This window comes from Geotrypetes seraphini, chromosome 1, assembly GCF_902459505.1.
Source record: "Geotrypetes seraphini chromosome 1, aGeoSer1.1, whole genome shotgun sequence".
Lineage (NCBI taxonomy): Eukaryota > Metazoa > Chordata > Amphibia > Gymnophiona > Dermophiidae > Geotrypetes > Geotrypetes seraphini.
In genome coordinates this window covers 88,093,743-88,107,979 of record NC_047084.1, presented here as the reverse complement: position 1 = coordinate 88,107,979, position 14,237 = coordinate 88,093,743, and the positions used below count along the sequence as shown (strand labels likewise).

Below are 14,237 nucleotides of genomic sequence, written 5' to 3'. Positions count from 1 at the left end.
TTTTCAGCAAATTCTAATAAAGAAAAGCTGTGTGCCTCCAACTTGTATTTCACTTTGTACATACTGAAGAAACAAAAAGTGGCAATGGTTCACACCACAAATACATCTTATTCTTATAAGACTGTGATAAGGGAGGAAGGAAGACACCAGTACCATCTTCGAAGTATAAACTGGCATCACCCGCTAACATGTTAAAATTAAATTGAACCACATATTTTGATAAAAGCTTAAAGAAATCATTCTTAGCTATATTCCACTTTCCAGGGTAACAATAAAATAAAAACATCTTACAGAACCTATTTGTGTTTGATCCAAAATTTCCTACACCATTATTTCTAAATGTGGAACCATCTGAAAATAAATATAAAATCTGAACTTTAAAAAACTCTTAAGTCATTGCTAACACCCCCCCTCAAATTTATTTAGTCTTGGCAAATGTATTATTATTTTATTTCCTGGTGGGCAAAGATCTTTTAATCTTGGTTCACCTGTTGTGGTGGACAACCATGTTTCCAATAAAAATAAGAAATTAGGCTGACCAGTTTCTAACATACGGTATCTCTAATTATATATACCGTATTTTTCACTCCATAGGACGCACTTTTGCCCCCCCAAAAAAGTGGGTGGAAAAAGGGTGCATCCTATGGAGTGAAAACAAACCCCCCCACTCCCCCGGCGGCTGTTACCTTATTTCGACCGCCACCCGCTGCTGCTGCTCCTGGACTCTGCTCCTGCCTGTGTAAGAAGAGGAAAGGAAAGGCCAGGCGGGTACAGCGATTGCACGCCGCCAGCCCAAAAGCCTTACCCCAATGTCAATTCTGACATCGGATTGAAGGTCCGGAGTAGCAAGATTCTAGAATCCCAGAGAGTAGCAACATTCCATGCTACCGATACAGGGCAAGCAGTGGCTTCCCCCGTGTCTTTCTCAATAAGAGACTATGGACTTTTCCTCCAGGAACTTGTCCAAACTTTTCTTAAAACCAGCTACGCTATCCGTTCTTACCACATCCTCTGGCAACGCGTTCTAGAGCTTGTGGTAAGAGCGGATAGCATAGTGATGGCAATGATAGTATTAAGCAGTATATAAGGGGGAGGCCTATACCCTAATACGTGTGAGATACCTGAAGGAAAACATCAACATATACAAATAAAAGATGAAGCTGAATAATATAGAAATGCTTAAGAGTTAGAGTAAAAAAAAGAATATTGCTTGGTTAGCATTACTGGCAAGCTAGTACTTGAAGTTTGGAGGCCATATCTAGAAGGAGAGCCTGACTGTGAGGTGACATGAAGGCGGAAAAAAATCTGGGGGAGGGGAGTTTAGCGCCAGTCAATGAATACACAAACACAGTGGCGTGAATGGGGAATATTGGTTGCAATTGATGCAACTGTGGATAGGTGAAATTGTGCATTGTGAACGCATGAATAGCAAGAACAGACCGTAAGGATGCTAATTAAGAAGCAAAGCCAGACTTCTAAGGAAAAAAAATATAAAGAGGGTGGCAGAGGAGGAGGACGTTAAGGGAAATGACCCTTTGAATTCCTTGTTTAAAGCACTGGAATTAATCAGTATTTTTATGACACCTGTGTGCACCTTACAGCTGGTACAGAGACCAAAGGGGAAATTTTCTTAAAAATACATATATTCCCATTATAAGATGGGAAATAAAGGTATATATGAATGCATTTCCAAAACTCTTCCCCCTAAATCTCTACATCCTACTGATCTAAACATGTAAATAGCTGCAGCCGATCTGTGTGTGTAAGTGCAGATATTTATATATGTACAGTATATCTGTAATTCAACCTAGAAACTGACTGATAGAGCGGAATAGAAATGTTATAATTAATAGAACATAAGAACATAAGAAGCGCCATCTCCGGATCAGACCTTCAGTCCATCAAGTCTGGTGATCCGCACACGCGGAGGCCCTGTCAGGTGTACACCTGGCGTAATTTTTAATCACCCATATCCTTCTATGCCTCTCGTAAGGAGATGTGCATCTAGTTTGCTTTTGAATCCTAGGACGGTCGATTCCGCAATAATCTCCTCTGGGAGAGCATTCCAGGTGTCCACCACTCGTTGCGTGAAGCAGAACTTCCTGATATTTGTCCTGAACTTGTCCCCCATTAGCTTCATTCCGTGTCCTCTTGTCCGTGTCAAATTGGATAATGTAAATAGTTTTTTCTGCTCTATTTTGTCGATTCCTTTCAGTATTTTTGAAGGTCTCGATCATATCCCCTCGCAGTCTCCTTTTCTCAAGGGAGAACAATCCCAGTCTCTTAAGTCGATCCTCGTATTCCAGATTCTCCATACCTTTAACTAGTTTTGTTGCTCGTCTCTGCACCCTCTCCAGCAGTTTTATATCCTTCTTTAGGTTGGGAGACCAATGTTGGACACAGTATTCCAAGTGGGGTCTCACCATTGCTCTATAAAGCGGCATTATGACCTTCTCCGATCTACTCGTGATTCCCTTCTTTTATCATGCCCAACATTCTATTTGCTTTCTTTGCCGCCGCCGCACATTGTGCTGATGGTTTCAGGGTCCTATCTATCAATATACCCAGGTCCTCTAGATGCTTCTAAAATGACCTGTGTAATATTCCTCTGAAGCTGTTTTTGAACAGAATAAATAGATTGAGCCACGAGAGCTGTTTCATTACCTGCATTTCTTTTCCTCTTTCTGGCGTTCTATTCACAGAGGGCTCCTTTTACTAAGCTGCGTCTGCGGTTTTAGCGCACGCGCTAAACCTGCACTCTGCGGCTAGAACTAGGCATTAAGGTCTAGCGCGGGCAGCAATTTAGCGCACGCTATTCCGCGCGTTAAAGTCCTAACGCGGCTTAGTAAAAGGAGCCCAGAATGTTTTGACTTTATAAACATAATGAGTTACAGGATGACAGACTGGGCTTTATTCAATAAAGATAACCTCCTGAGGTAATGGAAAGGGAAAATTGTCCTTTACTGAATAAGTCCAACCCCTCTATGAAGTACGGTAAGCGACTATGAAGAGCTCTGGAACAACCTTACCTCCCCCTCTTCGGAACTTGAGCTCTCTCCAAGTTTTCCGCAAACATCTGAAAACCTGGCTTTTCTCAAAAAATGTAAGTCTCTCTCCAACTTAGGAATCAAGGAAACTCTTCTATCTTGGCATCCCAAGTCCTCTAAATTTTCTTCACACTTCTACCTCTAACCCTCTGTTTTAGTTCCTTCCTACCGTATTTTCACGCAGATAACGCGCACCCGTGTAAAACGCGCACACGGGTATAGCGCGCAGAAACCACGATTTTATGTACAAAAACTTTTGTATACCGCGCTCACGGGTATACCGCGCATGCAGCCCGACTGTCCTTTCGCCCGCCCCGACTCTCCTCTGGCCACCCCGACTCTCCTTTCGCCCTCCCCGACTCTCCGTGGTAGGGTTGGACCCATGTGCTTCAGGACGCGCCCCCAGGTGGGACCTAAGGCTCCAGGGCCTATTCTGATTGGCCCACGCACCTTAGGCCCCACCAGTAGGCGGAGCTTTGGGACGGATGGGCCAATCCGGCCTCATTCCGTCGTTGGCTGCCTGCCGGACAGGCGGGTTTGGCTCCCATCTGTCCGGCCAACTACCAAAGGTACGGGGAAGGGGGGTGGGGGTGTCGTGGGGGTCGGCCAGGGGGGGTCGCGGGTCGGCTGGGGGGGCGGTCGCAGGTTCTTGGGGGGGGGCGGTCGTTGGAGGGAGGGGGGTTTGCGTCGAGGGCAGGAGGGCCTGGGATCCCTCCTGCCCGTAATGTAGTGCGGGGTGGGGGTAGGGGGTCGCCGTGGCCAGGAGGGTTTGGGCTCCCTCCTGGCCCAATATTGTCGGGGAGTTGGGGAGTCGGCCGGGCAAGAGGGCTTGGGCTCCCTCTTGCTCCGATCGTGGATGCGGGTGCGGGTGGGAGCGCGTGCGAGCGGTCGTTCGGGGTGGGGGTGCGAGCGGTCCTGCTCTGGGGGGGTGAATCGGGCGTCGGGCGGGGTGGGAACTATGTAAAAAAAATTTTGTATACGCGCTCACGCGTATAACGCGCGAGGGGTATGCGCGGTAAGTAAAAACGCGTATAACACGCGCGTTATATGCGTGAAAATACGGTAATTCTCCTACTGTAAACCGCGTCGAGCTCTACGAACGTGGAGATGATGCGGTATACAAACCCAAGGATTAGATTAGATATACAAAATAGAAGTTAGAAAGTTTTGCCTTCAAAGATTTACTAACCCCCTTAGCACAGGTGAGGAAATAAACACATACTGTAGCTGGGTGAACTTTTTTTTTTTTTTTTTTTGCGATCAATAAAAAGCCACTGAATAGCAGCTGATGCCTCGTGGAGCTCACGGTCTAATAAGCTCTCTTGCTACCAGTTCATTTATATACGTGAATGCTACATTTAGCAGCCTGGCAAATCTTCTGTATTTATTTTATTATTTTTTTTAATGCAAAATTGTTATAATCTACCCAACAACAGAGGCCGCTTAAGCAGTATTGATCCTGCCCCCTTCTCTGTATTTAAGAGCATAAGAATTGCCCCACTGAGACAGACCGAAGGTCCATCAAGCCCAGTATCCTGTTTCCAACGGTGGCCAACCCAGGTCACAAGTACCTGGCAAGATCCCAAGGAGTAAAACAGATTTTATGCTGTTTATCCAAGGAATAAGCAATAGTTTTTCCCAAGCCATCTCAGTAATGGCCTATGGACTTCTCTTTTAGGAAATTATACAAATTAAACCCAATTCACCACATTCTCTCCTTCAACAAATTCCAGTTTATTTGGTTATACCTCCCCCCCTTAACAAGGTGGGTTACAATACCACGTTCACAGTAAGCATTATAAACAGCCATAAGACACACATGATCGTCAGTGAGGACATGAAGGCTGCCAATCAAGTGGAGCAAGCTTCATCCAAGGCAAGACAAATCATAGGTTGCATACACAGGGGTTTCGTCAGCCGTAAGCCGTAAGTCATTATGCCATTGTATAGATCCATGGTGAGGCCCCTGTGCAATTCTGGAGGCCGCATTATCGCAAGGATGTGCTGAGACTGGAGTCGGTCCAGAGAATGGCCATCCGGATGGTCTCGGGACTCAAGGATCGAAGAACGGCTAGACAAATTGCAGCTATACTTGCTCGAGGAGCGCAGAGAGAGGGGAGACATGATCGAGACGTTCAAGTATCTCACGGGTCGCATCGAGGCGGAGGAAGATATCTTCTTTTTTAAGGGTCCCACGGCAACAAGAGGGTATCCGTGGAAAATCAGGGGCGGGAAACTGCGAGGTGACACCAGGAAATTCTTTTTCACTGAAAGGGTGGTTGATCGCTGGAATAGTCTTCCACTGCAGGTGATTGAGGCCAGCAGCGCGCCTGATTTTAAGGCCAAATGGGATCGACACATGGGATCTATTCACAGGGCAAAGGTAGGGGAGGGTCATTAGGGTGGGCAGACTAGATGGGCCTTGGCCCTTATCTGCCGTCTATTTCTATGTTTCTATGTCATATCATACAATTTGACTAATAAAAAATGCTTACCATCCATATTTCATTTTGCAAAAAAAGATGTCTCTTCAAAAGCCTCTCAAAAACAAACAATCACATCTTTTTGCTTTCTGATATACAATGGAATGGCATTGCACGCAGCTGAACCAGCCCAAGAAAAAGCTCCCACTCTTGTGACTTTCAACCTTGCCTGAGTAAAGAAATATTTTCTCCAGTTTGTTTCAATTCTACTACTTAGTAGCTTCATCACATGACCCCCTAGTCCTAGTAATTTTGGAAAGAGTAAACGAGCACCTTCACATCTACCTTTCCACTCCACTCAGTATTTTATAGACCTCTATCGTATCTCCCCGAGCTGACTCTTCTCCAAGCTGAAGAGCCCTAGCCGCTTTAACCTTTCCTCAAAGGGATGTCGTCCCATCTTTTTTATCATTTCCATCGCCCTTCTCTGTACCTTTTCTAATTCTGCTATATCTTTTATGAGATACGGCGACCAGAACTGCACACAGTATTCGAGGTGCGGCCGTACTATAGAGCAATACAAAGGCATTATAACATTGTCATCTTTGTTTTCCATTCCTTTTCTGATAATTTATATCATTCTATTTGCTTTCTTAGCCGCTGCATATTGAGCTGAGGGTTTCAATGTATCGTCAACGATGTCACCTAGATCCTTTACCTGAGTGGTGACTCCTAACACACTTTTTGTCTAGAGAATCGGATGTCTAAAATTTTACTAAGAGCATCTGAAATAGAAGATTATTAACCTTTATGCTTATTGATTCATCATCATTACCCAGACTCCTGAGGCAGGCCCTTTGGGGCTGAAGCACGCGCTAAATGCTAATGCGTCCGTTATATTCTATGGACACATTAGCATTTAGTGCATGCTAAATCAGCTAGCACGCCTTAGTAAAAGACCCCTAAGGCCAGTACTGGGCAGACTCGTATATGGCCATTCAGTTGAGGACAAACTGGGGAGGGCTTCGATAGCTGGGATGGTTTAGATAGGCTAGAGTGAGTTTCGACGGAGACTCCAGTAGATAGAATCTAAGCACACTGCTAGGTAGAGCTCTGGGTTTCTGGCCCAGAAATATCTTAAGAAAAAGGACAATTTCAATTAAATTATAAATTTATAGAGTGTGTACGGCTGGGCAGATTGGATGGACCATTTGGGTCTTTATCTGCCGTCATTTACTATGTTACTAGTGTCCCACATTCGGCCTCTTTGAGTCCAATGTGGTTTACAATTACACTTCCCCCTCCGTATTCACGGTGGTTAGGGGCAGAGCCGGCCCGCGAATATTAAAAAAATGCAAATAATATTCGGGCCAGTTCTGCCCCTAACCCCCGCTTCCCCTGGCTATTTTAAGCCCTGAAAGGCCCCTCTTAAGCCTTACCTGGTGGTCTAGTGGGTTTTCAGGCAGGAGCAAACTTCCCACGCTCCAGCCCCGTGCAGATCACTCACAGGAAATGGCTGCCTTGAGCTCCCGTAGTCTCTCGAGCCATTTCCTGTGAGCGATCTGCACGGGGCAGGAGCATGGGAAGATCGCTCCTACCCTGAAAACCCGCTAGGCCACCAGGTAAGGCTTAAGAGAGGGCTTTCAGGGCTTAAAACAGCTTGAAAAAAAAGAAAAAAGTATTTTTAGTTTTAAAACTACGAATAAGCGAATCTGTAAATACAGAATTCGCGAATACGGAGGGGGAAGTGTACTGTCAAAAATATCAGAAGAAAACAGCTAATACAACTTTCAGTGTGGACCTACAGATAACGTCACAATATAAAACGATAGCTAACATACTCCAGAAACTACAATAAATTCATCTTAAAATAATTTAACTAAGGGCTCCTTTTACTAAGGTGTGCTAGGGCTTTAACCCGTGGAAAAGCGCGTGCTACATTGCCATGCATGCTAGATCTTAACGCCAGCATTGAGCTGGCGTTAGTTTAGAAGCGTAACGCATGGTAATTTCCTGCGTGCACTAAAAACGCTAGCGCACCTTAGAGGGTAACCTATTTAATCAACTATTCATTTTTAACACAAACTTTATAAAAAAAAAATGTTCTTAGTTCTTATGAAACAAGATATAGTATTCTTGAATCCTAATTTCCACAGGCAACAAATGCTATCATATGGCAGACTGATAAGAAAACCAAGCAGAGTATATCTTCCTGCAATTTAGATAAGGTAAAATCATGTATTCTCTTGAATGTAACATTGAGTTTCTGGGTGTAAATTGACTAATTCCTTCACGTAGGTCAGGGCTATACCATGCAAAATTTAAAAAAGTTAAAGAACCAGTGCAGTTTCATAAACAATGGGGTCGCCCTCTCATATCTAGATACTGGCAGACTCCCAAGTTACTGATGCCTGACTTAAGTACAACTCGGACTTAAGGATGCGGTTGTGGCTTCGTCCGATTTCACTGAGCAGTATTTCCAGTGACAGACTCCTTCACTTCTCCTGTAGCAGATTCAGGAATAATGAATGGCCACATTAAGAACAGTCTGTGGTTGTGCATGCTGAACCTTGGAGGGAACACTGGTAGGGACAGTTGGCCCTTCTGTTAGCTGGGAGCAGAGATAATCAGCAAGAATTTTAAAATCTACAAGTTCTGAGTTACATACAAATCCAGCTTAAGAACAGCTTTAACAACTGTTCTTAACCCGGGGACTGCCTGTACTCAAAAAACTAATTGAGTTGGGGAGTTTCCTTAACACTGCATCTTTGCATCCCACATAGATTATATTACACTAGTCCAGGGGTAGGCAAATCCGGTCCTCGAGAGCCGGAGCCAGGTCAGGTTTTCAGGATATCCACAATAAATATGCACGAGATAGATTTGCATCTCAAGGAGGCAGTGCATGCAAATCCATCTCATACATATTCATTGTGGATATCCTGAAAACCCGACCTGGCTCCGGCTCTCGAGGACCGGAATTGCCTACCCCTGCACTAGTTGATATGCGCTATTAATAGTGACTGAACTATCAGACAAAATGAGTCTGCTAGAAAATAGGCCCTAATCCATCTAAGTTTATATACAGCAATACCTTAAAGATTGCAATACCTTAAAGATTTTCATAATTGAGACTGTTAAACAGGTAACCAACCACCCAGATGAATTTAAGACAGCAAAAACTTTACTCAGATACTGTACTCATCTGAATAGACAAGTAGTGTAGGCCAATACAAATCTAGATACCAGGTCTGAAAATCCATTTTTTAAAAAAAAATGCTTACTAGAACAAGCTAAATATTCCCCCCAATGTGTTATCTCTATGTGAGTTTCTAGTGTACAGTTTTAAGGTGAGCCTCAATGAGAAATGACATCAGCTTCTAGGACATTTACCATTTCATTTGGAGGTTCTGTAGCTAACACACTGTACCTTCTCTTTTAGTCGTCTGCGCAGTCTGTCTTTGGAAGATTGCAGCAAGTTTATTTTGGGTCTCTCCCCAGTTCGGTTGTGAATACTGTCTTTTCCTTTGGATTCGCATTCCTGAATGTTCAAGCGCTCAGAATGAGACTGTTTTTCTGCCGCCTCGGTACTCCTGTGTGTTTCTGAGGGGAGCGGCACGTTGCACGTGGAAACGTCCTCGGTTTTCACACTCTCAGTCTCTTTGGCATTGTTTCTGTGCGGCTCTTTATCGTTAGGCAAATGCTTCTGATTGTGGTGCCACCGCCGATTTTGGTTGTAGCCATGGTGGCCTGACCTTCCTGAGGGATGAAGCGCCTGGCCTCCCTGGTATGCTTTCTGGTGGTCTCTGGTGCTGTGTTTGGCAGTTCCCTGTTGGTGATCCGTGTGCTGTTGTGGCTGCGGTTTGTTCCCTCCTTGAGGCCTCTGTTGCTTCCTGCAAAACACAGTAGGGCATCAGTTAACACGCGAGTCCCGGGGGAAAAAGCACAAGATTAGGGCTAAACGCACAGTGCTACTTTTGCAAACTATCAAGGGAGGGGGGAAGGAGGGGTGGACGGTGCTGGTTTCCTACGATAAAGGGCCTGCGGAAAAAAGGGAGTCTCATTAACAAAGTCATAAAATATTTCTTCATACAATGTGTAATCAAACTATGGAATTTGTTGCCGGAGAATGTGGTGAAATCAGTTAGCTTAGCGGGATTTTAAAAATAAAAAAAGGATAATTTCCTAAAAGAGAAGTCCATAGGCCATTATTGAGATGGCTTGGGGAAATCCACTGCTTATTCCCAGCATAAAATCTGTTTTATTACCTGGGATCTAGCTAGTACTTGGGGCCTAGGTTGGCCACTGTTGAAAATAGGATACTGGGCTTGATGGACCTTCGGTGATCTGCCTCCATGTTATGTGGGCATTTGCTCAGTTTCTTGTATAAGAACTAGTTAAAGTGTTTGCAATAGATGTATAAGTAATGTGTGCTCTGTGGACTTAAATTCCCAGAGGGCTTTGTTTTCCCTGAGATAGCTAGGCTGCTTCTACAAATCATAAGCCCGCCTCCTTCTCCAGTGGGGGAGAGAGCAGTGGCCACATTGCAGAGCGCATGGCTAGATGAGAACCTGAGTGCAACATTATTCTCCCACCAGGTGTTTACACCCTTTAGTTCTAACGACCTAACACAGCTTAGGTTTTTATCTCCACAAGGTGGACACTCCCAGCTTAACTCTGATGTGCTGGTAGAGTAAGAAGATATGTTTGAGCTGCATTGAATCCATCCGACTGTAAGTTTGTTTTTTGCTTCATTGTTAAAGAAATTCTTCAATCAATTCAGAGTCTGGCAAGATTACAGAATTAGGGGTTGGCTGAATAGGAACCTCTTACAGTGGCCAATATAACTCAGAGGAGTCCTTGCTTTCAGCACAAAAACCCGAGATCAAAACTATGCAGTAAGCTGTAGCTGTATAGTATAATTTAGACAGCACGTCCAGTCAGTTTGGTCTGTCCCAGTATGGTAATTCTTATGTTCTTCAAGGGCAGATGTGAATTTGGAGAGACCACTGAATAAGTGCACAAGAAATACCGTATTTTCACACATATAACGCGTGCGTTATACACGATTTTACAAACCGTGCATAACCAGGCGCGTTATACAACTATTTTTTTTACATAGCCCCCCCCCCCCCATGTCCGATTATAGCACGGGTATAGCGCAATCCAATTGGCGCATTTCTGCACAATTCTTTCACGGGCCGGATAAAATCATATCGCGGACTGGATTTTGCCCGCGGGCCATACTTTGGAGACCCCTGCCTTACAATATTATACAGGGAAATGCAGGATATTTTGCACTAATTTTAACCAGAGATTTCTCTTCATCTCAGTCAGAACTAGCCCTTAAAGAAATAACATGCCAGAAGCCTTTATTTCAATCTCCTGATATTACTACCCCATTTGCATTGACCGGTTCTCATATGGCAATGAAGGAACAGCATAAAATATAATGCAGAAAAAAAGATCAAACTGGAAGTTAACTAACACCCGGCATGGTCATGTTTCACCTAAGCTGCATCAGGGATCATAAGCTGTTGCACTTAAAGGTCCTTTTACTAAGGCGCACTAACTGATTTAGCGAACGCTAAAGATTATTGTGCGCTAAATGTTAAGTCACCCATTATATTCTATGGACGCCTTAGCATTTAGCGGGTGCTAAATTGGTTAGAACGCCTTAGTATAGAAGCAACACAATGCAATTTTTCTGCTTGACAAAAAAATTCAGCATTCCAATTGGTGTGCTTCACAGTGAAGATAATTTTAGAGTCCGTTTTTCCGTGCAACAGTTTATGTCCTCTGATGCAACCTGCTTAGACGAAATGTGGCCACGTCGGGTGGGTTAATAATCTTCCAGTCTCATCTTTTGGCAGAGTTTTTGGTGCTATTTCTTCATTACCTTTGTGGACTCGTAGAAACAGCCTCGCTGAGGTTACACCTCTTCTCTCTCTGAGGAAAGGGATGTTACCAGTAGTGTACATCAAGGTTCCGTTCTTGGGCCTGTTCTTTTTAACATTTTTGTAAGCGGTATTGCTCAAGGGCTGTCTGGTAAGATTTGCTCTTTGCGGATGATACCAAAATCTACAATAGAATAGACACCCCTGATGGTGTGAATAAAATGAGGAAGGACCTAGTGAAGCTTGGAGAATGGTCTGAAATTTGGCAGCTAAGATTTAATGCTAAAAAATGCAAGGTCAGGCATTTGGGCTGCAAAAACCCAAGGGAACAGTACAGTTTAGGGGTGAAGAACTTCTGTGCACGAAAGAGAAACAGCGGCAGCTAAGAAAGTAAATAGAATGTTAGGAATTATCAGGAAAGGAATGGAAAACAAAGATGAAAATGTTATAATGCCTTAGTATTGCTCTATGGTATGGCCATACCTCAAATGCTGTGTGCAATTGTGGTCGCTGCATCTCAAAAAAAAGATATACACTTCTCCCTCCATACTACTGAGATAGGAGAGTAACAGAACCGCAAATACAGAAAAACCGCAAATAACCTTTTCATATGTTATCCGCTGTTTTCTGTTAAAAACCATCATGAATATGGTGAAACCGAGAATAACATGGTGGAAGACTTGGCATGTTCCTGAAGGAGAGGCAAAATACGGTAAAGAAAGTGCTGGGAATCAGCGATTTTTTTCTGTAAATGCTTGGAATCAGCGATTTCTCAATGCAAGCTGATGTAATTTGGGGGAGGAGCCAGCAAGCTAAAAACCGTGAATAATCAAAACTGCGAATGCTGAAACCGCAAATACAAAGGGAGAAGTGGAGTAGAATTAGAAAAGGTACAGAGGAAGGCTTCTCATACCATTCCCTTTCTAATTCCCTACCTGATCAGCGTATATAGATTCACCCTTTTGTCCTGTGTCTGTCATAATTTGATTGTAAGCTCAAGATAGATTGTGAGCCTGCCGGGACAGAAAGAGAAAAATGCTCGAGTACCTGAATGAATTCATGGAAACCGTTCCGAGCTCCCCTGGGAGAACAGTATAGAAAAATTAAATAAATAAATATTGGACATGTTTAATGTACAGCACTGTGTGCATCTGGTAGCACTATAGAAACAATACGTTGTTGTTGTTCCCCCCATGATTTCTGTGCACCAACTCCTCTTAATACATATTTTTCCAATCTCTCTCTTCACCCCAAACCACTTAACCCCTCACCATGTAACTCACTTTTTGATCCCACCAACTCACCCTCCCTTTTGTCCCCAACCCTCTTCTCAGCCCTAAAGCTTCAACACTTTCTCCCTCTTATTCATCCATCCCCACTCTACCTGTATGCATCACAACCGCGGCATAGCCCCCCCATGCCTCTCATATACTCATCCGTATTTTCTTACTTCTCCTTTTACTCTCTGCCGGAGACATTAATTCCAATCAATTCTACTCATGCAGGTCACATCACATTTCTGTTCCTCTCCTCCCCCCCTCTCTGCCTTTCTCATGAGCCCTGTGGGATGCCCGCTCTGTCTCCAACAAGCTTACCTTCGTCCATGACCTCTATCTCTTGAATACTCCACTTCCTGGCAATGAGACCTGGATCTGCCCAGAAGACCGCTTCAGCTGCCACCTTGTGTCATGGAGGCTACCTTTTCTCACACACACCTCGCCCAGTTAGTTGTGGAGGTGGTGTTGGGCTGTTATTTTTGCCATCTTGTAGATATCAACTCCTCCTTCCACTTCTATCTCACTGCTCTCCCTACTTTGATGTCCACTCCATTTGTCTATTTGCTCCTCTGCTTCTCAGAGTAGCAAATAGACCGTCTGATAAGTCCCTCTCTTCCTTCCTCACTAACTTTGACTCCTGGCTATCATTACTTCTTGAACCCTCATTTCATTCTCTCATCCTTGGTGATTTCAACATCCATGCCAATGACCCCTCTACTCCTACACTTCCAAGTTTCTCACTCTAACATCCTCATATAGTCTCCATCTGTGCTCCACCACCCCTCCGCACCAGAATGGCCACTGCCTTGACCTGTCTTCTCCTTCAATTGCTTTACCACCAAATTCTGCACCTCAACTCTTCCACTTTCTAACAATCATCTGTTATCGTTCACAACCCATCATCCTCCCCCCCAGACTTGGCCAATTATTACTTATACATTTAGGAACCTTCAGGCTATTGACCCTGGCACTCTTCCCACCATTGTCTCATCCCTCCCTTCAAATATTTAGTCATATATTCCTGTCAATGAAGCTGTCTTCTCCTACAAAACCATTCTCTCCTCTGCTCCTCCCATTTCACGTCCTGTAAGGTGCAGTAAACCCCAACCCTGTCTGACCTCCAACATCCACTCCTGTGTCTGATCTGCTTAACATCTTTGGCTTAAATCCCGCACACATTCTGACTTTATACTTCAAATTCCTTCTGACATCCTTCCAGTCTACCCTCTCACTTGCCAAACAAGAATATTACACCCATTTAACTAATTTTCTTAGCTCTAATTCTTGCCGTCTCTTTGCCACAGTCAACTCTCTACTCAAAGTGCCCTCGCCTCCAATCTCCCCTTCACTTCCCCCCCCCCCAACTATGGCAGAGTTCTTCTATGAGAAGGTTCACAAGATTCACCTTGCATTCTCAACTAGGTCACCTCCTCCTACTGGCCCCTTTCCAGCTGTCCATTCTGCCAACCTCCCGTCAACCCCTGCCACCTTTTCTGAAATCACTGTGGTAGTTCTGCAGGCATTGCATGGAGGTTGGATTTTGAGTTATGAATTATTTGCTGTGTTTTCAGGATTACTTCTTGTTAAAGCTAC

At 44.2% G+C, this 14,237-nt stretch overlaps 1 protein-coding gene across 2 annotated transcripts in view; it reads right to left on the bottom strand.

Moving 5' to 3' along the window:
• CTIF (cap binding complex dependent translation initiation factor) overlaps positions 1 to 14,237 on the bottom strand; it is a 463,145-nt gene that overhangs the window by 184,865 nt on the left and 264,043 nt on the right. For both annotated transcript variants that reach the window (XM_033934740.1, XM_033934750.1), the window contains exon 8: positions 8,901 to 9,363. In XM_033934740.1, coding sequence (XP_033790631.1) covers positions 8,901 to 9,363 — 463 coding nt within the window. The remainder of the gene's footprint in view (positions 1 to 8,900; positions 9,364 to 14,237) is intronic.